A 24,450-nucleotide genomic window follows, 5' to 3' on the forward strand; every position below is an offset into this window, starting at 1 on the left:
GCAAAGTTCTCTAGAGCTGGGACAAGTGCTTGAACTGATGGTGGAAAACCAGGATTTGCTGAGAGAGACAAACTACTAATGGATCCAGTTCATAAACAGATATATTCATAAGGAGGCTACTGTTACAGGCTTTTACCTGTGACATATGAAGAGTATTGGAATCCCAGAATCCCAGAATGTCAGGGATTGGAAGGGACCTCGAAAGCTCATCCAGTCCAATATCCCCGCCGGAGCAGGAACACCCAGATGAGGTTCCACAGGAAGGTGTCCAGGCGGGTTTGAATGTCTGCAGAGGAGAAGACTCCACAACCTCCCTGGGCAGCCTGGTCCAGTGTCTGGCACCCTCACTGAGAAGAAGTTTCTTCTCAAATTTAAGTGGAACCTCCTGTGTTCCAGCTTGAACCCATTACCCTTTGCCCTACCATTGGTTGTCACCGAGAAGAGCCTGGCTCCATCCTCGTGACACTTACCCTTTATATATTTATAGACATTAATGAGGTCACCCCTCAGTCTCCTCTTCTCCAAGCTAAAGAGACCCAGCTCCCTCAGCCTTTCTTCATAAGAGAGATGCTCCACTCCCTTCATCATCTTTGTTGCCTTGATCCATTATGATAGGTACTACCATCATCTCTGGAATGTGTCCAAGCCCTTTAATTCTTTATTAATAACAACATATGGAAATTCTTACCCAGAACTAGGGGGACAGGTACTGAACAGGATGATCTGAGCTCTCTCCCAGTCCCTGTGATTCCCTGGGACATCTGAAACTGAATATTGCAGCACAGAGTTCCTTCTAAAACCATAGATTAAATACACTGCCAAAAAAACCCAAAGGTTTGATCTTTCTTAACATTTATTACATACTTAGAAAAAAATTATTGTGGCTTTGGCATATATAAGAGATTTAACTTTTGGTAAGAGCAAAAATACAGTTCTCAAGGCAACTATGTGAAGAATCATAAAGCACAGCTAAGTTTAGCTTACCATGTTTCCTCAAAAATAAGACAGGGTCTTATATTGATTTTTGCTCCAAAACATATGACTTTTTTACATGTATAGCTGCCTGGACACTATTTAAATTGACTTTTTAAATTAACTGAAACTAGGGCTTATTTTTGGAGTAGGGCTTATATTTTGAGCATCCTCAAAAATTCTGAAAAATCATGCTAGGGCTTAATTTTGGGGTAGGTCTTATTTTTGGGGAAACAGGGTAGAAACAGGATTCATTTCTTCTCCTCCCGAGAGTGTGACCAGACAGGCTTCCGTTTCTGAATGAAGGCCTCAATACCTTCCTGTCCATCTCTCAAAGTCAAATTGTCGACCATGACCTGAGTAGTCATTTTATAAGCAGTATCGAGATCCTGTGTCATCTGTCTGTAAAAAGTGGCTTTTCCCAAAGCCAGGACGGATTTGCTGCTCGCGCATATCTTCTGAGAGATTTTCATGGTCTCTTCTTCCAGCTTGTCTTCTGGTACCACCTTGCTGACAAGTCCGTGCATTAATGCTTCATGAGCAGAAAGAGGTTCACCTGTGAAAAGCATCTCTAATGCCACCTGAACAAGATAAAACATTGTATTAAGTCAATTCAACTGCCTTACTGGTTCGGTTTGTTTGGGGAAATTTAGCTTCCTCCTTCAAGTCTAAGTTACTGTTTTGACAAATGTTAAGATTTAAATCTTTTGGCCTCTTAAACTGCCACGGAAGTGTTAAGAAGTTTCAGCAAAGCGAAGGACTGGGCTTAAAGCTGGCCTGGTCTAAAGCTGGCCTTTCTTCAAACCTGCCCGCTGATTCCAGCTCTCCTTGGCTGACACCTCTGGGTTTCTTTTCGAAAGCCCACAATCTCTAACAATTACAATAGATAAAAGATATGTAGATGGTCCACAACGTCAAGTGACTGAACTCAGTATTTTAAGCTGGACATATAATGATAAATAAAGACTTACTATGTGAATGTGTGGTTTTTGAAAACACCTGCCTTAGTTTAAGGCTGGTTGGGGTGTTTTTAAATGTGTCTTTCTTATAGCCACATCTATTTCAGTCTCCTGCTGCTTCCAGCATCTTGTGCTTGAAGTTTCAAATTAAAAAGAAAAACAAATACTCAGTGACTATTCAATGTTATATATCAATAAGATTTTTTTTCCATGACTCCTGATGCAATTGACCAATGGCCTGAATGATAAAACCTGATTATCCTCATTAGTGTATTTGCTCTGATAGCTACAAACAATGCAGCTTTCCATTTGATAAAAGGTAAAATCAGTAATCCTGAGAACTGTAGGGAACTTTCTTGCTACTTTGGAAAGTGGGTCAGAGAAGAGTATATCTCACACATTTTGAAAAAGGTAATCATAAACCCCAGAAATATTAATTCAGAAGCTGTTATAAGAGTACACTATAGCATGGTTAAAAAAAAACAAACCAAACCAAAAAACCAAACAACACAGACAGACTATATTTGAACAGGATGGCCTTACAAATGGGAAATTTAAAGTTGAAGCTTTTATCCAGCAAATGCACTTGTCCAGTTAAGTCCTTGCATCTCGGCAGAGCCCTGCTGGGCTTGGAGAGTCTGCCCACATGAATCCAGCTGGATCAGAACTTAAAATCTCTTTTCTCAGTTATGGAAGCTTTACAGATTTACCATTGTTTATGCAGTGAGAGATGTGTAGTCACAATCAGTAGGGAATAAATAAGGAAGAAAGTATAGGAGGGTTTTAGATGCTATTTAAAGCCTCTTGATCTTCACCCAGGCAGATCCTGCTGGCAGTGAAATGTCACTGCCTGGCAAGAATCGATACCTCGGTGGGACCCATATCCTGAACTTGCAGGGGTGTCCTCATCAGGGGAGAACATCATTGTCTAGAGCACAAAGCTGCCTGTTGGAAAGGAAAGGGATTGCTGAGCTGGTGCGCTGCTGCTTTGAGTTCATGCTGGTTGGAATCACATCAGTAGGAAGCTGCTTTCCCTAAACAGAGTTCATCCCTTTATTATTTTTCCCAGTCCGAAGAGTTATGAAGATGTCTTTTGCGATGAAGTATTTTGAATGTTCTACTGCAGGAAAATAAAGTTTGGGCAATGGAACTAAAACTCCCAACATGGGAACCTACTTCTTGCACAATTACAAAGAGTATCTGGGAAGGAAGCCTACCTTTCTTGGAAGAGATCTGCCCAAGGCCACAGCTGGTGTGGAGCAAAACAGTCCGATGTTTACTCCGGGAGTAGCAAATTGAGACTTCTCACTCGCCACTGCGATGTCACAGCTTGCCACCAGCTGACAGCCTGCCGCGGTAGCCAAGCCGTTCACTTTGGCAATCACTGGTACGGGAAGTTTCTGGATTAAAGTCATAACCTGTGTGTACAAAAAAAAGTGGTCAGTTACAGAATCATAGAATGGTTTGGGTTGGAAGGGACCATTAAAGACCATCTAGTTTGAACCCCCTGCCATGGGCGGGGACACCTTCCACTAGACCATGTTGCTCAAAGCCCCATCCAGCCTGGTCTTGAACACCTCCAGGGATGGGGCATCCACAGCTTCCCTGGGCAGCCTGTGCCAGTGCCTCAGCACCCTCATGATGAAGAATTTCTTCCTTATACGGAACCTAAATCTATCCTCTTTCAGTTTAAAGCCATTATCCCTTGTCCTATCAAGTCCACAAAATTTAAGCAGTGGCTGCTCTAAAACTTGCAACTGCTTCACACACCCAATGGGTGCATTTTTCAGCTTTATTAATTGGAGTTTAGTAAAAGAAGTAAGCTCTCTGCAAAACCTGTTCTAATCCACAGGATCACTGCTGTTCCAGTAGCTGCTCAGCTGTGTTTATGTAGCCTGAGTTGGTCCTGCTAACTCCAGTGGAAACAGAAAACGCAAGAATGAAAGGCAGCAACATGTGTTATCAGTCCTGCGTGGAGCCCGGCTGCTCTGCACTTCAGCTGTAGTTTTCCTGGCTGTGGGTAGATGTGTATCTGAGACACACCATCCTCACCTTCATTTGCCCCATAATACAATACTGACTTAATAAAAGTCTCTGTCCCAAGAATTTAAACCAGCCTCTTGCTGGTTTCTTCATGATCTCAAGCCTGGGTTGATCTCGACCAAACAATCACTGCATGTCTTTCTAGGCTTACTCTGCATTCCAGGGAGAGACTTACCTGCCAGGGAACAATTTTTCCTGCTTGCATTACAACTCAGATGGGAAAACACACTCAACTCGTTCATGGTCCCTCTTTCTCTCAGATAATTCTTGACATTTGGACAAACAACTTCAGATAGCTGAAGTTAAGAAAAAGGAATGTGTCTCAACTTTTCTAATTCAGATTTTCTTTCCATACAGTGGGGATAAGCAAACTCACCCAATTTTAATGCCTGAAGATAGCAAATGCAAGTTAAATGACTACAGTCATTATCTGGATTTAAAAAAAAAACCCTTATATTAGCACAGAGTAGCAAGATAACAAATTTTCATTTGCTACTTCACTTTCTCCAGTAGATGAAGTCCAGGAAATTTTATGTTGCTTCGGTAAAATTACCTATGTCCAGTTCTGCATTTCATCAGTCTTTGGCTCTGTTCTTCTATCTTTGTTTAGAAACAATTTTTCATTGGAAAAGACAACTAAAATCTAGATATTAGTCAGGTCCTAAATAAAGCCTAAATTAATTTCTCTATTTCTGTTTGCCTCTAAAGTGCCATTATTATTTAACAGCATGGCCTTCTTCCTCCATGGGGATAATAGTGAGTTGTGACTTACAAGAAACTTAAATCCCTTTAGAATACTCAGGCAGAGAGGTTAAAGCACTTATCACTATCATCAACAGCAGAAAAGGGATCACTTCAAGTGTCATTTCATCTCTTCTATTGAATTTCTTCCTGAACTTGCATTGCCAGAAGCATTTTGGTTGGCAGTGACCTCTTGAGATCATCGAGCAGGTTGTCCCGGACTGTGTCCAGTTGGGTTTTGCATATCTCCCCATCTCTGAATTTCATGGTCTCTGGAATATTAATCTGAAATTTGTACACCATTTTTTTATTTGTAATAACGTTCTCTTACTAAACTTAATATACAGTACAGCACCATTCTCACAAAGAAAGCCAGGCTTATTTTTAACTCTAAATGCTGACATTGTTATTTTTTGCTATTTCTCTTTATTAATCAAAGTCAAGCTTGCTATACTACTCATTAATTCTGAATTTAGCCAAAATGCTAGATATGCGTACAGGATAATTTAAATTTTTCTGGTCCTTAAAGCAAAAAATTTACCAACTCTTGATTTCATGCTCTATGGAATAAGTTGCCCTTTTTTTTCTGCCTGATCTTTCCTTTCCTGTGACCTGCAAGAGGCACAGTTCAGTTTCCCACTGACAACGTACTCGAATTGTGCCCTGCAACTGCAAAATTAATATTAAACTACTGGCTGCTAAACTACTGGACCTTGGCTCCTTTCTGATGAAGGGACCAACGTGTCTTTTAGTCATATTTGTGGTTACCTCTCTGTGATCAGCGTACCCGGCTGAAATCCCGGCAAGGCTGTCAGGGTGACTGCTTCATATTACACAGAAGGCCCTTCAGTGGTACCTTTCGCTCTTGGCTTATAGATCACTTGTTAAATATGGGCTTGACAATGTGTATAGAGACTGTTATTACTGGAGGAACTAGAACAAAAGGTTTCAAATTACTTTCTGCGGTCACACTGAGCAGGATTAGGGGGAATTTTTAGTGCTGTTACAGTCAAAGAGGTTTTTACCATTCCCTCCAAAGGCTCCAGGTTTCGCTTTAACTTCCCGACCTCTGGGCCTGTGGCTTTGTATTAACAAGAACATGTATGTTCTGCTGACGGGGCAGCCACCAAGTCAGAGATGTATTCAGATCTTGCTTTCACATTGTCCACTTGATGTTGTTTAAGCTGGTCTTGAGATACCAGCTTGATGTTGGGAAAGAACATATGATCATAAGTGGTTTGAAGGTGCGTATCCCTACATTTCTAGGAATGACATTGCCCAAACGCTCAGCTGCAAGAACACTGGCTCAACTAAGGAACACGCCATGACTGTACCCACCATAACAGACATGCACGTTGGCATTCTAGCCCTTTTATTTGCATGTAGAAAAATCCAGGGAAAAACGTCATTTCACCAGAATCAGTTATTAAAATGGCAGAGCAGCAAAAAGGACTGTGGAGCAAGTCTGTGCTTTAGCTGGCAGATGAACCATGCTGTCCTTCCTTAAACCAATATCATTGCTTGCTTTTCATACCAGGCACTTGGGAAGAGCCGCTTACCTCTGCGCACATTTCAAATACTTGGGAATGATGCTTCACGTCATCTTCACTTGACAGTTCCTTTAAATCGTGGCCAGAACAAAATACAGGTCCTTCAGCTGCAAAACATTTCAGGAAAAGTCTGTCTGAATTAACCAAGAAACAAGGGGTAGCGACTTATTAATGCCCCAGCTAAAAGCATAAAGGTGTCAATGGTCAAAACCAAGGAGCTTGCGAGTTTCACACAGAGCTCCAAAATATTGCCTTGTGGGGTTTGTAACAACTTTAAATCACCACAATGTAACATTTAACCACAGTAACACCCATAAACACTTTTAAAGGCCTAGATTTACTTCCATTCCAAGTTAACTCAGTTAAAAATAAGGCACTTCACACCTCTGAGCTCAGTTTCTTTTAAGGATACTGTACTGCACAGCTCCCTGGTACAACGTGAACTAGTGAGCCTGAGCAAGAATGGAGTGCTCTGCTCTCAGATGAGTAAATACAGTTAGTCCCTTTTTATTGTACCCAGCATTAATTATTAACTTTTGCTAAATAAGCAGCAAGATTTTTGTGTCATGGCGCTCAAGGCCACAATGGAAAAAAAGAAAAAGATCAACATCAGTCAGCTCAGGGGATCAGAAATACATTTCTAGAGATTAATCACATCTGCATCTGTGCCTCACTGAAGAAGAAACCACTGCAAAGTCTGTGTTAAAGACTCAGAGCATTCTCTGAGAAGTCTTTTATTTTCTTGAGATTTCTTCTTTTGCATTCCATTCAGCAACAGGATTGGAAATCCACAGGAACGTGCAATATATTTTTCAACTAAACCAAAAAAACCAATTGAAATTGTGCTCGTGAAATCCCAGACTACCATAATCCCAAAGAAAAACCTGAAGTGTTTCACAAAGCCTGTAACTGCTGTTTGAAATATTGAAGATATATATATTTAAATGCTTGTGTGCCCAGACACACACAGTGTTTTCCTTTACATACAGCAGCATCCTAAAGTAATAAACCTACTTCTCTGAGATGTTTGGAAGCGGGCGAGGGAAGATTATCTTAAAATAGGAGAGGAAAAAAAGATGACTTAAGAACAGCTCCAGTTTCATTAAGAACTCTACAGGTTAATATCTAAATGGAACAAAACTGTAATAGGCTCTGACAGATTATGTTTTACATCTGCAGGTTACGGGTGACTGCGGTATTGGTATGATGATCTCTCCTTCATGGGAGAGCTTTAAAACCAGTTTTGACAAACCAGTGGCAAAGAGAACGAGGCTGATCCTGGCTTAGGGCAGGGGAACAGAGCACAAGATACGAAGAAATGTTGTGAGCTCTGTTTATGGTGATCTATACCTGCCACCAGGAGCAAAAAGTCACACAGCTCAGTCTGCTCCTGCGTGAAAACCAGGATCTTCAGCCTGATAACCATTAGAACCTGGCTTTTGTTCTGTTTAAAGTATTCTTTACATACAGTTTTTACACCAATTATTTCATCTACTGGTTATTTTTACAAGAGGAAAAAGCTCATCAGCTCTGTGAACAGATTGCATGACCCTGACACTTTGAAACGTGTTTCTACGGTGTTTGTTCCTAGACATGTTAACTATTGACAAAAATATAACAAAAACCAAGCCAGTTGTGATTGCCGCGTTCAAGAATGAGGAATTCAGTATGTGAAAGTGGAAACTGGTGTAAATCGCAGCCTGAGAACAGAGTTTAAAAGGTGAGGGCACACGCAGGATCCCTGCACGTACAGAAAACAACACTCAAGTCCCTTCCCGTGCCATTTTCTGTAATTCTGTGAGAGATTTGGGTTTATAGTGCCGGTTCAGCCCGTTCTGGCCCTGACGTGAGGCAGTACCTGAGATGACAATCACTCGGAGCTCTTTGCTTTTGGCGTCGTGCAGCAGGTCCTCCCGGAGGGACTGCAGCATGGAGAGGGACAGCGCGTTCCTCTTCCTCGGGTTGTTCAAGATGATATTTCTGCAAAACGCCGGAAAAACACCAAGAGGGTTTAGTATAAAATAATCAGCGCATTCCGAGCCACAGGGCCGGGCCCCTCACCCACCGGACCCCCCTCTCCTGCCGCCGGATCGTCAGCTGCTCGGGCCGCCCGCTCCCCGCCGCCGCCGCGCTGCTGAAGGCCGCGGCCAGGGGCCTCCGGAGCCGCCACAGCCCGGCCGTGGCCATGGCTGCCAGACCGGCGCGGCGGGCGCTTCCCGGCCCTGCCCTCCCCCGGGCCCGCCCCGCCGCGCCGCGCAGCCGCTGCCTGTGGCGGGGCCGCGATCGCCTCGGCACCGGGGGCGGAGCGGGAGGACGGGCCGTGTCAGAATGAACCGGCCTGGAGCTTCCCTCGGTTCTCAGGCCCGAGAAAAGGTTGAGGGAGCTGGGGCTCTTTAGCCGGGAGAAGAGGAGACTGAGGGGTGACCTCATTAATGTTTATAAATATATAAAGGATGAATGTCACGAGGATGGAGCCAGGCTCTTCTCGGTGACAACCAATAATAGGACAAGTGGCAATGGGTGCAAACTGGAACATAAGAGGTTCCACTTAAATATGAGAAGAAACTTCTTCTCAGTGAGGGTGACAGACACTGGACCAGGCTGCCCAGGGAGGTTGTGGAGTCTCCTTCTCTGCAGACATTCAAACCCGCCTGGACACCTTCCTGTGGAACCTCATCTGGGTGTTCCTGCTCCAGCAGGGGGATTGGACTGGATGAGCTTTTGAGGTCCCTTCCAAGCCCTGACATTCTGGGATTCTGTGACTTTGCTGCAGTGTTGGCTGTAGAACCAGTGAGACCTCCTGGGGCCTCCTGCTGTGAGAGCGCTGGGTGCGAAGGTGGCGGTCATTAGTGAGTCAGAATCACAGAATCATTTTGGTTGGAAAAGGCCTTAAAGATCATCGAGTCCAACTGTACACCTAAAATTGCCAACTCCACCTCTAAACCATGTCCCCAAGCACTGCAGCTACTCGTGTTTTAAACACCTCCAGGGATGGTGACTCCAACACTTTCTTGGGCAGCCTGTTCCAATACCTGACAACCCTTTCAATGGAGAAATTTTTCCCAATATCCAATCTAACCCTCCTGTGGCACAACTTGAGGCCATTTCCTCTCATCCTATCACTTGTTACCTGAGAGAAGAGACCAACCCTACCTTGTTCCAAGCTCCTTTCAGGCAGTTCAGAGATCAGAAGGTCTCCCCTCAGCTCCTGTTCTCCAGGCTGAACCCCCCAGGTCCCTCAGCTGCTCCCATCACACTTGTGCTCCAGTCTCTTGGAGATATTGGAGGAGTACAAGAAAATGGTGACATTTTTGCTACAGATTCTTCAGATTTCTCTGAGCATTTGCATCTCTGACCATGAGGTGGAGATTAGGACTATGCTGAGAAAATTTGTTACACTAAGGTGTCATCAACATGGAGGGCAATTGTGTTACGCAGAAAGAATGAGATCACTTTGAGGCCAAGAGTAACCGGCATGGGATGAAATTCAGTACTACAGGGTTTGGGGTCGGATACTTGGGAACTGATAACGTCATCATTTATTCACTGGGAGTTCATCATTTGGAAACTGTTGTGGAAAAGACCTTGGGTATCATAATTGGTTCTACAGTCAGTCTGTAATCTGTATGATGCATCCAAACTAAAAGAGGGGCAGAGCAAACAGAAGCAGCGTAGAATGGAGACTCTGTTAGGGGGGATGAGAAAAGCGTTGTTCCTTGAGTCTAGCAAAACAAATATGAAAGGAGCTATGACTGCTGTCTCCAGAGGAAAGGTGTTTTGCAGTACGAGATGGCACAAAGCTCTATAAGATGGAGAACCATGCTGGCACTGTAGCAAACAGGTATACACTGAATATTAGCATCTTTGACCCAGAAATGAAGGAGTCAGACTGTGGAAGCATCCTGCCATACAAGCCACATGGATAAAATCTAGTTGGTGAATTTTAAGAGGGAGATCAGGAGGCTTCTAAAAGGGGTTATATGGTTTCTCTGCCTAGGTTACCAGACGGAAGTGGGTCTCTCTCCATCTGTGTTTCTGCTGAACCCCGAAGCTCTCCTTTGCCAGCTATTGGTACAACACATAGTAAATCTTCCAAGTCTGAGACATGCACAACTCTCTGCAGACCCCAGTTTCTCAAAATAGTTCTTCCAGAAAATGTCACTTTAAAATATAACATCTCACATTTCTTTCATTCTCCAGTTCCCTGTTTGCTCGCAAGAGCAATGGCCTCTGTTTCTTCACACCTGGCTCAGGGAGTCCCCTGGGATGTCTGGGAGTCTCCTGTGTGCATGAGGCAGCTCGTCATCAATCTCACCTGCTGTGAGATGTTGATGGGCCTGAAGACCAAGCAGCGTTGTTCCAGGAGATCCAGGCTGCCCCAGTCGTGATTGCCTGCTCTTCCTTATCACACCTACTCGTCCTGTATCCTTTCCTAATGCGAGGGAATTGAAATGTTTTATGCACATGCAAGTCTTCATTGTGTGCGCTCCATTTTTTGGCTGAGCAGTAGGTGCCCTAAAATAAAATAGATATATGTCCCTTGTAAATCTGTGTTCCTGATCTCCCCATTCTTGTGAGTTCTTGCAAAGCACTCGTAGGTTCCCAAATGTGTCTCTAGTTTTTATCAGTACCTGTTGAATCCCTGCAGTTTTTGCCAGCTGTAGTGGCACTTGTGGCTTTTCAGTTCTGAGCATCAGGCTCGTAAAAGAACCACTTGAATTTTGTGTTTAATAATATATTTATTTACACAGATGGTAAGAGCTTAGTGTGGGGGATGCACTTTCTGCTTATTGATTTTATATTGCATAGAACAATTACCTGTCCGATCACTGGGCCTTGTGGCTCTAATAGCAACAGTGTACATTTTATGTACATTTTAAAATGTTGAAGGGCACCGATAGGTCTGAGTTAGGTCTGCACTGGGCTTTCCTCACTTGCCCATTTTCATTTTCTCAGGGTTGGTTGTACTTCATGGTCACACATTGAAAAGTTTTTCCAAAATCTACTTTTATTATGTGGTAGGAATCTGTAGCAAAAAAAAAAAAAACCCAAACCAACATTTAGAATAAAATGAGATAATCTTAAATAGATCCCAGCAGTTTTCAAAGTCCCTGGCTGGTGCGGCACAGGCGAGCACACAGTGAACGCAATGTGTGTGCCTGCCCTGGGGGGAGTTCTCAATCCACTGCAACTCTGACCAGTGACCTCGTTATGCTGGCCTTGTGAATTACAACCTTCCTTTTTTTCTTCCATTTCTTTCTCTTTTTCCATCTTCTTGTCATTTTTCTGTCCATCTCCACGGAAAGGATTTCTTTTGGTCTTCTATAGTGTTTCCATTTCTGTGGAAATTCTGTTCTTTTTCACTTTGATTGACAACCTCATGTTTCCTTTCACACCCACCCCCATCACAGATATATTTCTTTTTGGCAGCAGCTTCCCCAATGCATTAAACAGAGCCGCTGCTGCCTTCTCCTTCAAAGTGTTGGAAAAAGCTTTTCTCATTTCAGACAGTTTTCTTTTTCTTATAAGATTTGCCAGCAGCATTGTGGTTATGGCCGAGCTCACACTTCCAGCTGGAGACAAGCAGGAGCCAGGATTGCAAGTACCAGACAAGGCTTTTCTAACCTTTAACTGTATCGATCCTTCATATAACAAAAAGGGAGATGATAAGGGACATAACATTACTTAATTGGGTAAGTACTTCATTGTGAGGTCATTACAGAAACTTCCAGCTTTGCTGCTATAAAGCACTCTGGGGTCTCCATTTTAATGTTGCTACATAGCACGTGTGGACAACAAAAATAGTATATAGGACTCCCTTCTGTATGGAGCACAAGTGTTTATTTGGGTCTTTATTTCCTTGGCTTTCAATGAGCCCAGGTGGGAGATGCCCCTTGCAGGGGTACCTGCTTCAGCCCTACAGTAAACATAATAAATAGCAGGGCAAAGGCAGACCTTGTTGGGATGAGGCTGAAAGGTAAAAGCAAATACACACATAAAGACACTTCTACCTATTCATCATGCCATGATGAAAAATTGGGACTATTTTATGGAACGTAAGGCAGGCATATCCCCAGCTGAGTTTCATGCGAATTATTTCTTGTGAAACACCGGCATTCCCAGCGGATCTTGTAACCTGATTTTCAACACTGCTGAAGGTATTCAAATCCCGGAGGGGTTCAGCACCTTTTAAACTCAAGAACTGCTTAGTTCTGGTCAGGTGTGTAGTAGTTCCAGGATAACAGGGAGAGCAGCACCCTGTTCTTGCACCCAGGCCAAGCAAAATACTTTATTTTCCTGCTTTGTGAATTCTGGTAGCAAAGAGGTAGATCAGTGTGTTACAGTTCCTCTGATGTGGAACCCTCCCAGAATGCCTCAAGAAAAGGTGAGAAAAGATTTTGCATATTTGTTCCTTTTTACCCATGGTGGGTGCTGTCCATACACCGTTTTTTATTGTATCCTTAGACAATTAATGTTTTCTATACTGGTGTTAAGCACAATACGCTGGGATTTTCTAAAAGCATGAAGCTAAGGGCTTTTTACTCTGCCCACTCCCGGGATTCATACAACTTTGCTACCTAACCTTCTTGTGGTCCTAGTCTTGATTGGTTTTTAATTTGAAAATAAGTTATTCTACTTTCTTTAGTCACAGAAAGATACTTCACATATCAGGTTTCTCTTTAGAGAGGCTTTAATTACTAGAAATAGTAAATTAAAACTTACTATAGCATTAATGTATAGCAGACTATCAGAAAAGTTTAGCCAGTACTCTAAGATAAAGCGATTTTTTAAAAAATATTGATTATTATGCTAAAAGAAAGGACTAGAAACCAGTTTTTAACTCCACGACTGCTATTAATATTTTGTAATAATGTGTGGACCAGGCTCAACACCTGCCAGTCCAGTTCAGGCTTATATTAGATCCTCATGCTGCCTCCTGTAATTACATTTAGCGTTCCTTCAGCAAACAAGTCAGTGTCCTGTTTGGCTTTGACATGAAACATAAAGCTCCCGGTGTCTTTACTGCTGCAATTTTTTCGCAGTTACTGCTCAGAGCTTTTTCAGTGTCGCTGTGTGGCAGCACTGCTCCACGGAATGGACTCTGCGTATTTTCCCTTCAGCTTGAGGACCAGGTGAATGATCAAAGTCCTTTTGTCACCAGACCCATCCCTGTTCCTCTTTATTTGCTGTTTTTCTCTTATCCTCCCCGCACTCATTGTTCGTCTTTCATTGTCCTCACTTTCTTAGAGGTTTTCAAGTGATTCATATTTCCCTGGCTTCGGCATTAGATTTTTCGTATGTGCCTTCCAATTATGAGATTCTTAAGATGTGAACAATGATCAGAATTATGAGATATACAGGAGGCTATAACAGGCTTGGAAAAAAGGTGGTATTCATTCTTGTCCTCAGAGTATCTAACCTTAGCTTCCCAATTTAGATAATTAATCCTGGAAGGCTCCCTGAGCAATTGATAGAGACGTGTCCTCCTCGCAGGGCTGGTCAGGTGTTGGAATGAGATGCCTCCTCCCAGTGCCTCTCCAAGCTGCCTTTTCCTATTAATTACAGAGGGAACTGAGGAAAACGGGTCATATTCCTCTCGTAGAGGGTGTGAACATTCCCCTAATTCACACAAAAGGTACAGACACTGATCTCAGCCCATGGACGCCACTGGAGAAACCGCATACCAGAAGCCTCTCATCCTGACTGTACCTCAGGATTCACTTCCAAACGCTGGTGTCTCCCTGCTGTGGTTACAGCTGCAAACATCGCTGTGACAGACGAGGTAAATCGTAGCTGCTGTTTGAGGGCAAAAGCAAAAATTTACCTAAAAGCTCTCTGTGCTCGGGAACAGCCACTGTCATTGTGTGGCTTTGCTCCAAGCCACGTCTGTAGATGTCAATTCTCACCGCGGAATTACACCCTCTACCCACCTTGTCCTCACCTCAGCCAGTAACTTATTTTCCATAGCAAACTACGTTCAATTTTCTGGACTCTTTCTGTTCACCTTTTTCCTGCCCTTTAGTTAATTTTCAGCTCATTTAATTTTCTTTCATTCCTTTTCCCCCCATAACAACCACCAGAGACCACATACTAGAACTGGGGAAAAGATGCATTTGCTTTCAATTAAATAGGATTTTTATCCAATAACAAAATCTTACCAATGCATGTGAGTTTTATAGGGAAACAGGAGGATGACAGAATCCTTACAGTTAACAGTTCCTTGGTACCACTGAAGACAGAAGGTCCATGGGGACAGCACAGATAAAACCCACCATGGGTAAAAAATTGGACAGAGCCACAGAAAAAATGAGTTCAATGGGGAACATGTCAATACCAGACTGGGGCGAGAGAAGGATGATTTCAAATGTCCTCAAGTGAAACATTTCTTGCAAGGGGCTCAATCCAGAATGCTGCTCGTTAATGGGTTGTCAGTGACTTACGTATCTTAACATTGTACATTTTACCTTAAATCTTATCTCCCCTGTGCTGTGTCAAACGCAGCAGCCATAGGGCAGGACAAGGAATCTCCAGTGAAGTTGCCAACTGCTCGTGTGTTATTTTCTTCCCTCGTATGGGAGGGAACACCAGGCAGGAGTTTGGGCTCAGCCCATGAGCCAGCTGGCCCAGATAGTCTCAGTGCACTGTTTTATCTTATCAAAGGCCACACATGCGAAATTCGCGGCGTGTTGGCACTAAGGAAGGGGCGCTGGCCTGATTCAACACAGCTGTCCGGTATCACGGAGAAACATCCTGTAACTCTCTGTGTCAAAGTGCTCATGGTTCCTGTCTCCAGGCAGAGGAAATATTAATACATAATAAGCAAAGAAAATTAATCTGTATTTAGCGAATACTAACCCACAAAGTAAATGGTGCATTTTTATAGCAAAGGATTATTTTAGTTTTGAAGGAAAAAAAATAAAGGTTCGGGGAGTTATGTCTGCCAGTCACACAGATCTGTCAAGGAGGTTGGAAGAGATGCTGAAAGTTGCAGGAAAATTATTGCTGAGGAGAACAGAAAGATAAAAATGAATGCTTACTACGAGGAAAAAGCTGCAGCACAAGTTCAGAGATCATCTGTCTCGTGTGACCTACCGACCAATTAATCGGCAAGCGTGTGCCAGTCGATACACATCGCTCGGAGCCAGACCCAGGCGAGGGGTTACGGGCCACGGAAGGAAGCTGAGACAGTGTGTTTATGTGCCAAACACAGGCTGTAAGGGAGGAGGTTACTGTGACAGCGCACGACTGAATTAAAATTTGTAGAAAACATTCTTTACTAGAAGAAATAACTTGTTTTGCTACGTCCCTAACACTTTGCATCACCTCCCCTCTCACTGCCACACACCTCCCGTCTTGCCCATTGTCCTCTCCATTAATTAGTGACCGTGGTGTGAAGAGGGCAGGGTTTGGGCAGGTCAAACACGGCAGGTGATTGTCCAGTGAACTCTGCAGCTTTTCTCTGGTTAGAGGTGATAGTTTGGGCCTCCGGTCTCTGTCCAGCCATCGTTGTTCTTGAGAGAGGTGGATACTTAAAAGCACTGAGAGCCCCAACCTGCTGTCAGGTACAGCAGGAAACAGTTTGATGGTATTTGCAGAGGAAAACAGGCTACAATAACCTCCATGCTAATGTTAATCTCCTACATGTAAAATTACGCTGTTGTTTCCATGAAGAATAGACTCCTGCACAACAGCAACGCTACAGTAAACTAAAGATTTTCATCACTATGTAACTTTTATTGAGAGCTGATTAGTGCTGGAAAGAGTCTTAATATGGCAATAGTCTGATGAATTATCAATGAACATTTTAATGAATGAATCACATTAGTGAATTTTTAGAGTTCCATTTGTTTTAAACAGCCAACTGACTAGTTTATCTTTGTTTTAATTGTTGTTTTTCCATTCGACTTGTATGAAAAACTTGTGCTTGGGCTTCACAAGGCAGCAGGAGAGACGTGCACACCAATTTCCCCCTCTCTTCTCATCAGAGGCAAGGAAATCAAATGTTGCCCCAATTTACATCCTACTTAATCCCACTTACATTCATTTACTTAAATCTGAGTACATTATTTGTCCAATTAGATCTATACAGTATGCAAAATATGAGGGTTTGGCTAGGTCTCTTTAAGATAATGTAGCTTAATACATGACTTATTTTAAAGCATGGCTACCTGCATTTCTCCTTCATCAGTATTTATGTGCTTAGTTCTGGAGAAGGCCAAAATAGACCATTTCTAGCTAGTACTTTATTTAAATTCCTTTTTTGTTCATTGCTTCTTGTTTCAGGAGCACCTTTTGTGCTTCGCGCACTGATACTACTGTTCTCAGCAGGAACGTTCAGCGAGACGAACAGCATACATTTGGACATCTAAGGTAAACAAAATATGATTATATGAATTAATCGTGGCTGTGAAGTTTTTCAGGTTCTTCGTGTTTTTCATGAACATACAGATTAGGTTGTTGACAGTGGCATGAAGTTTCATTTGAATTGCTGAGGACGGAAAAGTGTCTGACTTTGCAAACCAGTTGAATCTCGGTCCTGTTTGAAGTCGGTGGGTGGATTCTTATGGAAGTCACCAGCACCAGGATTCCATCTGCAGGTTTTCTGGACGTTGCACAACAATTTTCAAGCACTGATGTGGCAGCTCATGATGGTTCACGAAAACTTGCTGTCAGCTTTTGGATCTGCAGCGCTAATAACGTCTGTGCAGTCTCAGAGCCACAAGAGTACAAAATGGAACTGGGGCAGCACTTTGGCTCCCTGGTGCTCCCCAAACTGCAGAGCAGCGTAAGTACATAACTGCGCAGCTTTTTGATTGTAGAAGACCAACTACTTTTCTTTAGTGCACATTAACATTAATCAGTTGTCTAGGTCTGGATGAATCTATAGAAGTGAAATTACAGGGACATTAGAAAGGTAAATCATGTTTATTACCCGAGTGCCTAAGGCTGAGAAAGTAGGAGGCTCCTCCCTAAGAGACACTGTACTCCCTGCTCCAAAAAAGCTCAGAGCGGGAGAAAAGCAGCTTAATGTCTATGTAAAAGTGAAGGTTGCAATTTGATAGCGAGCGTGTGGGTTATGCAGTATTTTGGTGATGCAAGATGTCATGAGAATACAAATGGAAAGGGAAAGAATTGTTGGAGTAACGGTAGCAAGAGTGGAATGAAGCTGATGTAAAGAGATTTTGAGCACAGGGGCTGGAACAACCAACCAGTGAACGTGGGTGAAAGTCAAGCCAGAACAGCAGAATGGCTCTGGGGGTGGTTGTCACTCCTGCCTTGGCAGCTGCTTTTTCCCCATCTGAGACCTGGTTCTCCCAGAAATGGGGACTGCTGTCATTTTAGATGGGAGCCAGAACACCTATAGTGTTTTGGTTTCTTTTTGTTTGTCTTTCCTCTTTCTGAACTTCCTTTTTAAGCCGGCTTAACGAGTGAAAAACACAGCACCCATAGAGGGACATTTGCAGTAATGTGTTGATAATATTGGCCCAGATTTCAAGTTTACGAACTAAAGCTACAAGGTAAACTAGAGCAGCTGCAGTGCTGGTTTTATATTAAATCTGGCTGCTCACAGCCTCATTAATCACATGATATAAAACCAGAGATGTTTGGATGCCTCCTTGTTTCTTTACTACATCAGCTCTAGGCCACCTCAGGATTTGTCCTCCTCTGAGGGAGTTCTCCTGTAACACACTGAGCTGTCTGCTTGTTGCTTCCATCTGCTCCTATCTGCTAGAGCAGGGATTAGAATTTGTCTCGAGGAATCCCCGTTTTCTTTTTATAGCTTTGCACTGATTCACCACGGGAAGGCACAAGGAACATTGCAGGCTGTGAACTGTATCCTGCTCAGCTGCACACCTACCGCTTCCATTCATTTGTAAAAAAAGACTGACATGCATCCAAGAGGATAATTTTGTCCTATTCCGGTTATTAGACCTGTATAACTCGATATTGCTCAGAAATAGTTTTCTGGAAGCCTGTTATTATCATTAGGAGACTCTGTTACTCTTTGTAGAAAGAGGTAGGATTTTGATGAAGAATAAATCTCCTCTCCATATCCTCAAGCACACTGTTCCCCTTCCAGTTATGCCCAAACGTGACAGCTGGGACAAAAGAGCCAGTCTCCTTTCTTTGTCTGCACAGGTAATTTGTAGCTGCTTTTCTGTCCAAGATTCTGAACAAGTCAAAAAGCAGTATTTTTTTTTTTGACATATTTCTTTGATCTAAACAATTCCAATTCCCCAAAAGGAAATAAAAGAATGTGTAATCCTGCAAATAAAACACTAAAGAACAAGATATTATTTTAATAAGAAGGTATCCTTACTTAAAAACTTCAGGTACAGCTGATCCAGCTGGGGGTAGGAGAATGCAGTGGATGAGCCCATCTCAATGTCCCTTCCAGCTATGTTTTCTATGATAACATGATTGGGAAGAGGATAATTATCAGCAATATCCAGTGTGAACAGAGGCAGATTTGGAGTGCTGCCTGATTACAAGGTATTTGTCTAACACTCATCGTCATTGTGAGAGGATGCTTTAATTAGCATTGAAAACATTCAGTTACATAGACCATCTCTGGCAAAAACAGATTGTGTGCCTGCTTTTTTACACTGTATTAAATGCTAAGTATTTAGACCTATATGGGAACACAGTGTCATCACCTGAAACACTAACACCTTTGCAAAAGAAATACCAAAATTCATTAAGATTGTTAATGTATTGAGAATCCTTAAGATTGTTAATGTGTGTGTATATATATATATATATGTATATACTGAAAGTATCAGCCAGGCAGCAGATTTCAATGCAAGGTAAACAATTCCTTGTAAGGAAGAATGATCACAAAGTGTGTTTTGTCTACTCAAAAATAGATAATCAGCTTATAATCATGAAGAGGACGAATGATCCTGATCTATTTCTACAAAGGCAGATCCTGTTCTGGCATCTGAACAGCTGAGTAGGAGGTATGTATATATTTAAATACAAGATACCACACATGCAAAGCAGATTCCTGTTTGTTTCTTATACTGGTTTATATTCAGCTCTCAATGCACTTTATATTATATTTTCCAAACCGTTTACTTCTCTCCGTTTAGTTCATCAAAGTTATTCAAATCTGGATTTTAAACCTGTGTTTCTACAAAGTTGACTGGAAGCAGATTTATTTACCTAATGTGAAGGTTAGACTCAGCACACAGATTAAGACACCTAAATTTAGGTGTCTGCACGTAGGTGTTTCCATGTGAGCTCGCTGTTGGAGCTCCCGTCGCGGCCGGGGGAGGTACCTACAGCTGGTTGGCTTGATAGCGCTCAAGATTCATTGACTATCGATCAGATCACCATTATCTGTAAAAGAACCCAAGATATCTAACTCACTTCTTGAAGACACATATTGTTAGGTGTCTCAAACTGCAAACTGAACCTGATCTCTGGCATTGAGAAAACAGACATCTAAAGCTGAGCAAGTGCTTATCGAGTAATTTCCCAGTATAATCAATGATGAGCTGGTCAGTGGAGCTTAGGGTATGATTAGTCCAATCAGCTATAAGTGTCTGATTTATAATGAGGTGAATCATGCCCTAGACACCTTTCACTAGTCCTCCAGCAACCAAAATGGGAGCCTAGACACCTAGTTTACATAAAGGCACATAGATTGTAGACACAGGTTAAGTGAGATCAATCCTACCCTACGTCGCTACTAGGTGATGAGATCCTCTCATCTGACTTCTGGCATGGAACAGGCCATAGAACTGAGTTCTGCATAAGCAGACTGATAAAAAGGTGGTTAGATAGACCTTTTGGTTTGCCCAGAGACTCTGCACATCCCAGGCTTTTCCAAGCAATTCCACAAAGTCTAGACAAGGAGAAAAAAAAAGAAAATAAATATTATTTTCTGCACAATAAGGGCAAAATGTCACCAATGATTCCTTCATCCCATGGAGACATTCCAGAACCAAATTATCAAGAAAAGGCTGATGCAGCTTGTGTGTTGGGTTTTCATGATTGTATGGGAAGTTCAGGATGTATTTTAAGTGACAAATTGTGTGTAATTTTATTAACAGATACAGTGGATATGTTGGGCCTGCCAGAGAACTTCTAAACACTTTGTACCAACTCATTTTAGTTGAGAGACAGTATGATGAACTTACTCAATTTTCTGCATTTCTCCCAACATAGATTTCATCATTTATCTTAAGTGGGAGCAGCACCTTGTATTTTCCATCACTTTCCCTGGTTCTAATTAAAATTCAGCTATGGGTCAAATCCTTGGCTGGAAAGAGCGTATGCAGACCAGGATCTGCCCTGTACAAAAATGTTAGAAAAACAGGATGTGTTTTATTTGACTGGAGTGAACTTAATGGTCAGGGGTCATTTTCATTTAAGACACATTTCTTCTCATGGCTTTCAAATGTATTTTGTTTCTTAAGTGACAGCAAAAATAAAGCGCATTTTTCTCAGCATTTTTTCTTAAGGATCTCAAGGCACTTTCTTGGCAGTAATTTGCTAAATCTTGCAGTTTCGCTATACAGGGAATATATCACTGCTTGCCCTATCTGCTTTCTCAGCTTTCAGGCTTATTCTCCTCCAGGGGGAGGGAAGACCCTGGGTGCTTTCCAATCTATAATTATTATGAAGACAGAAACATCATATACTTTTATGCACAACTTATTTTTTTCTGTTACTTTTGTTTTTATCCATTTGTCTTCCCAAACCGAAAACTTGGTAATCGCTTCTTCCTTTATTTCCCTGGCATGCTATAGTTTTCCCTTGTTTTTAACTACTCCCCAGCGAGTCTCCGGTTTGCCCTGTTCCATTCATTCCCTCTGGAAGGGTTTTCAAGTTTTGAAAGTTCACTTCAGGAAGATTTCATAATAAGAACCTAAGGAAAATAATATAATCTTGCTTTAAAACACTTCCTTCCTCTGTTTTGCTGATGAATTGTAACAATTCACAATACCATCTGGCCAGCAACTGGTACAGAACGTAATTGTTTTAAATGTATTTTTTTTTGCTTTTGGTTGTAGAGCACATAACATGAGGATTGCCTCGCTGCTCTTCTGTCATGAGACAGACCCAGACTACAACACGAGATCAAGATGTGCCCAAATGTTTGGAACTGGGCTAGAAAGAGCCTCGGCAAATGAACTGTAGTCTTACAGTGAATTAGAATGCAAGTCCTGTGCAGCAGGGCAAAATGTAGGTCAGGATTTTGTAGCTTGATCCATTTTCTAAAATCAGAGAAAAAACTGAGAAGAAATCCAACCTTTTCCTTCTTAAGGGGACTTTGTGGAAACTTCATGAGCTCATAGATCAAATTTAAAATGAGAAAGGAACCTGTTTTCTGAAGCCAGTTTTGATGTGACGCAGGATAATGGAAATAGAGCTGGACAAGAAGTTTTCATGAGCTTTCTACAATCCCAGTTTTGAGGAATCTCACAGAACAGCTTGGGAAGTTGGGTGGTGCTCCAGACCCAAGCCCCCGTTCCAAAACCCATGTGATAAACTAAACACAATCCTGTTCTGAATTTCATCACAGAGCGAGGGCATTGGTGGTGATGTGGAGGGGAAATACTGCACCTGGGCCTCCATCAGATCATCTGAAGCACTTAATGCACGAGGTGAGACTACAGCATTTTCTAGGTCCTCTCCAAGCAGATTTGGAGCACCCGTGAATATCAGACTTGTAGAACACTGGAACAGAACACTGGAACAGGCTGCCCAGGAGGGTTGTGGAGTCTTCTACTCTGGACACATTCAAAACCCGCCTGGACACCTTCCTGTGTAACCTCATCTGGGTGTTCCTGCTCCGGCAGGGGATTGGACTGGATGAGCTTTTGAGGTCCCTTCCAATCCCTGACATTCTGTGATTCTGTAAGACATAATTTGAGGCCTGATTCAGTGTGGATACCAAGGTGGTGCAATTCCAATGAAACTACCTCTTCCTTATCCTACAGCCAAAGAGAATTTAATTCACTTTTGTGTTTTTGAAAAGACTGTGAAAATGAAGAATTACTCAGAACAATCTCTAGTGAGTATGGATCTCCTTGCAGCGCTTACCATAAAGTGAATGCTATGGTGTAAATGTACAGACCACTTGGCAACAGATATTCACTGTCTGTCCTGTGAACAGATGTTAATCTTCCGTGTCAGTGCTGCTCCAGCCACAGCCTTGCTGACAAATGTCATGTTTGATGCTGATTTTTTGATGCAGACCATTTGATTGCCAGCTTTTTCATACAAAGTGTGGCTGGATAATACGAGGAAAAGGGTAGTTCCCCATTAATGACACAGGGAGTAAAGTTCTTGCAATTTATTTTTAGTTCACCAAACCATTCTCGTCCTCAGATTTAGATTCTTTAAAGCAAACATTGCTGTATACCCAACACTATTTTCTCACGTTGTCTCATTTACACATGCTCACATAATTGCTGTATGAACTACAACATATTCTAAAGCTGTGTCATATTCTTTTAATTTTCATACTGGAGGATTTCAAATGGAACCTAACATAATTAGATTACGTGTAATCTCTTCCCATTTTGATCCTATTCTCAAGAGTGTTTGCAAAGAAGCTTACTTGAGTCTTAAATGCACAACTTTAAATCATGCTGACGGTGACAAATAGAGAAGCACGCTCTTAGGAAAACATATTGATGTGCAGGACAAAATCTCATGACTTTATCAAGTAAAATAGGTATCTCCATTGGCAGCATCTGCTTTAAAATCCTCGACACACAATTTTTTAAACTTCTGCACAAAACCTATAACAAGTTGATTCAGAGTCTTTCCTTATCCATTTCTCTCCTGAACCAACACAACCCTTATTAATATCTGCTCGTAAGAGGGTTCCCAAAGAGACGGTATAGTTTCTATTAAGGTGTCAGCCTTTGAGATGAACTGCAGTTTAGAAGCATTTTCAAACAGCCATCACCTTCCTGGTAGTTTATTAAAAGAGATTATGTGTTGCCAGAGACAGCAAGCCTTGTCAGGTCAGGGCAAAACAACATTTTAAGCCGATTGGCTCATATATCTCAAGGTATGTGTGTCCTTGCACAAATTCACTTTCCCCTCAAACCCGTATTTAAGAAAATCGCCCTTCCATGATGTTGATCGATCTGAAGTGTGGTCAGGTGGAATCCTGCTTATTATTCTGAGGGTAGGGAAGGAGAGAAAACACCAAATGTGATAGTGAATTATTGGATTATAAGGAAATTTTGAGGAAAAAAGCCTGTTGTTTGGTGGTTGGTGCCTCGGTTAGAAAGCTCTTCTTTGCATAAAAATTTTGTGACGCTCCAGAGGTATTTGCCAAAAGTTTGGGAAGCTTCATAGTGCTCTGCAGCCCAGAGATGGCTTTGTTTGCCAAAACTAAGGGGCGCCTTTATTAATGATGGTGCCTGTCTACAGGGCCCCCCAGCTTCTTTACAGGATGAAACTGGGTAACTGGTTCCTCCTAAGACCCGGTGTAAACATCAGCCTCGGCAGAATCTGTGAGCTCTTCTTCTTCATCACCTAAGGATGTGAATTACCCGACAGTCCCCAAATTTGGGCAGTGTGACTGCCAGCCGTGCGACGGCCCCACTGTGGGACACGAACTGACTCGCTTACTGGTGTGAAACAGCTTGAGCGAGCTTGGCCACCCCCTAGTTGGCTTGTTTCACTCTACAGTTGCCATATGGGCTCGGTTAGGGAAAAGGTAAATGGCTAGGACTTCCATCTCCCTGGCAAGCGATTTCGACAGTTAAAGCTTCGTAGGAAACCTTCACGCTGCTTCACCCCGAACAGGAGGCTGACCCCACACAGATGGCTCGAGGCAGAGGAGGAAGAACGTGCTTTGAAGCCCAACTTGCATCCCCCGTTTCGTGTTGTACTATATAAATTCTACATGAAGCGGAGCTGGGAAAAGACTCAAAATAGGACACTGTTGGGAAAAAAAAAAATGACTTTGATCTTTCACACAGAGCTTTACCTGAACGAACTGAATGCATTTCTTCTCCATCAGTCATTTATATTTCTCTGTCTGCTTGTTTCAGCAGCAAATGGAAAAGGTCATAAAGATTTAACTTTTGCACCACATTAGACAAGTAATTACACTTTTTGCAGGATATGCTATTGTAGCACAGAGCATCTACATTTTATTATAGGCTCCTGTTTTCATTTGCTTGTAACTTCATGAAAATGTATCCCTT

At 42.4% G+C, this 24,450-nt stretch overlaps 1 protein-coding gene across 1 annotated transcript; it reads right to left on the reverse strand.

Moving 5' to 3' along the window:
- Positions 1–835: 835 nt before the first annotated feature.
- ECHDC3 (enoyl-CoA hydratase domain containing 3) lies at positions 836–8,495 on the reverse strand. Its single transcript, XM_065848955.2, has 5 exons — positions 8,331–8,495; positions 8,124–8,245; positions 6,275–6,372; positions 3,149–3,349; positions 836–1,553 (listed from the first exon to the last, which is right to left on the reverse strand). Exons 1-5 carry the CDS (start codon positions 8,450–8,452, stop codon positions 1,224–1,226), a joined length of 873 nt encoding a protein of 290 aa, XP_065705027.1. The 5' UTR covers positions 8,453–8,495; the 3' UTR covers positions 836–1,223.
- Positions 8,496–24,450: the final 15,955 nt, after the last annotated feature.

Source organism: Patagioenas fasciata, chromosome 1 (assembly GCF_037038585.1).
Source record: "Patagioenas fasciata isolate bPatFas1 chromosome 1, bPatFas1.hap1, whole genome shotgun sequence".
NCBI classification, from domain to species: domain Eukaryota; kingdom Metazoa; phylum Chordata; class Aves; order Columbiformes; family Columbidae; genus Patagioenas; species Patagioenas fasciata.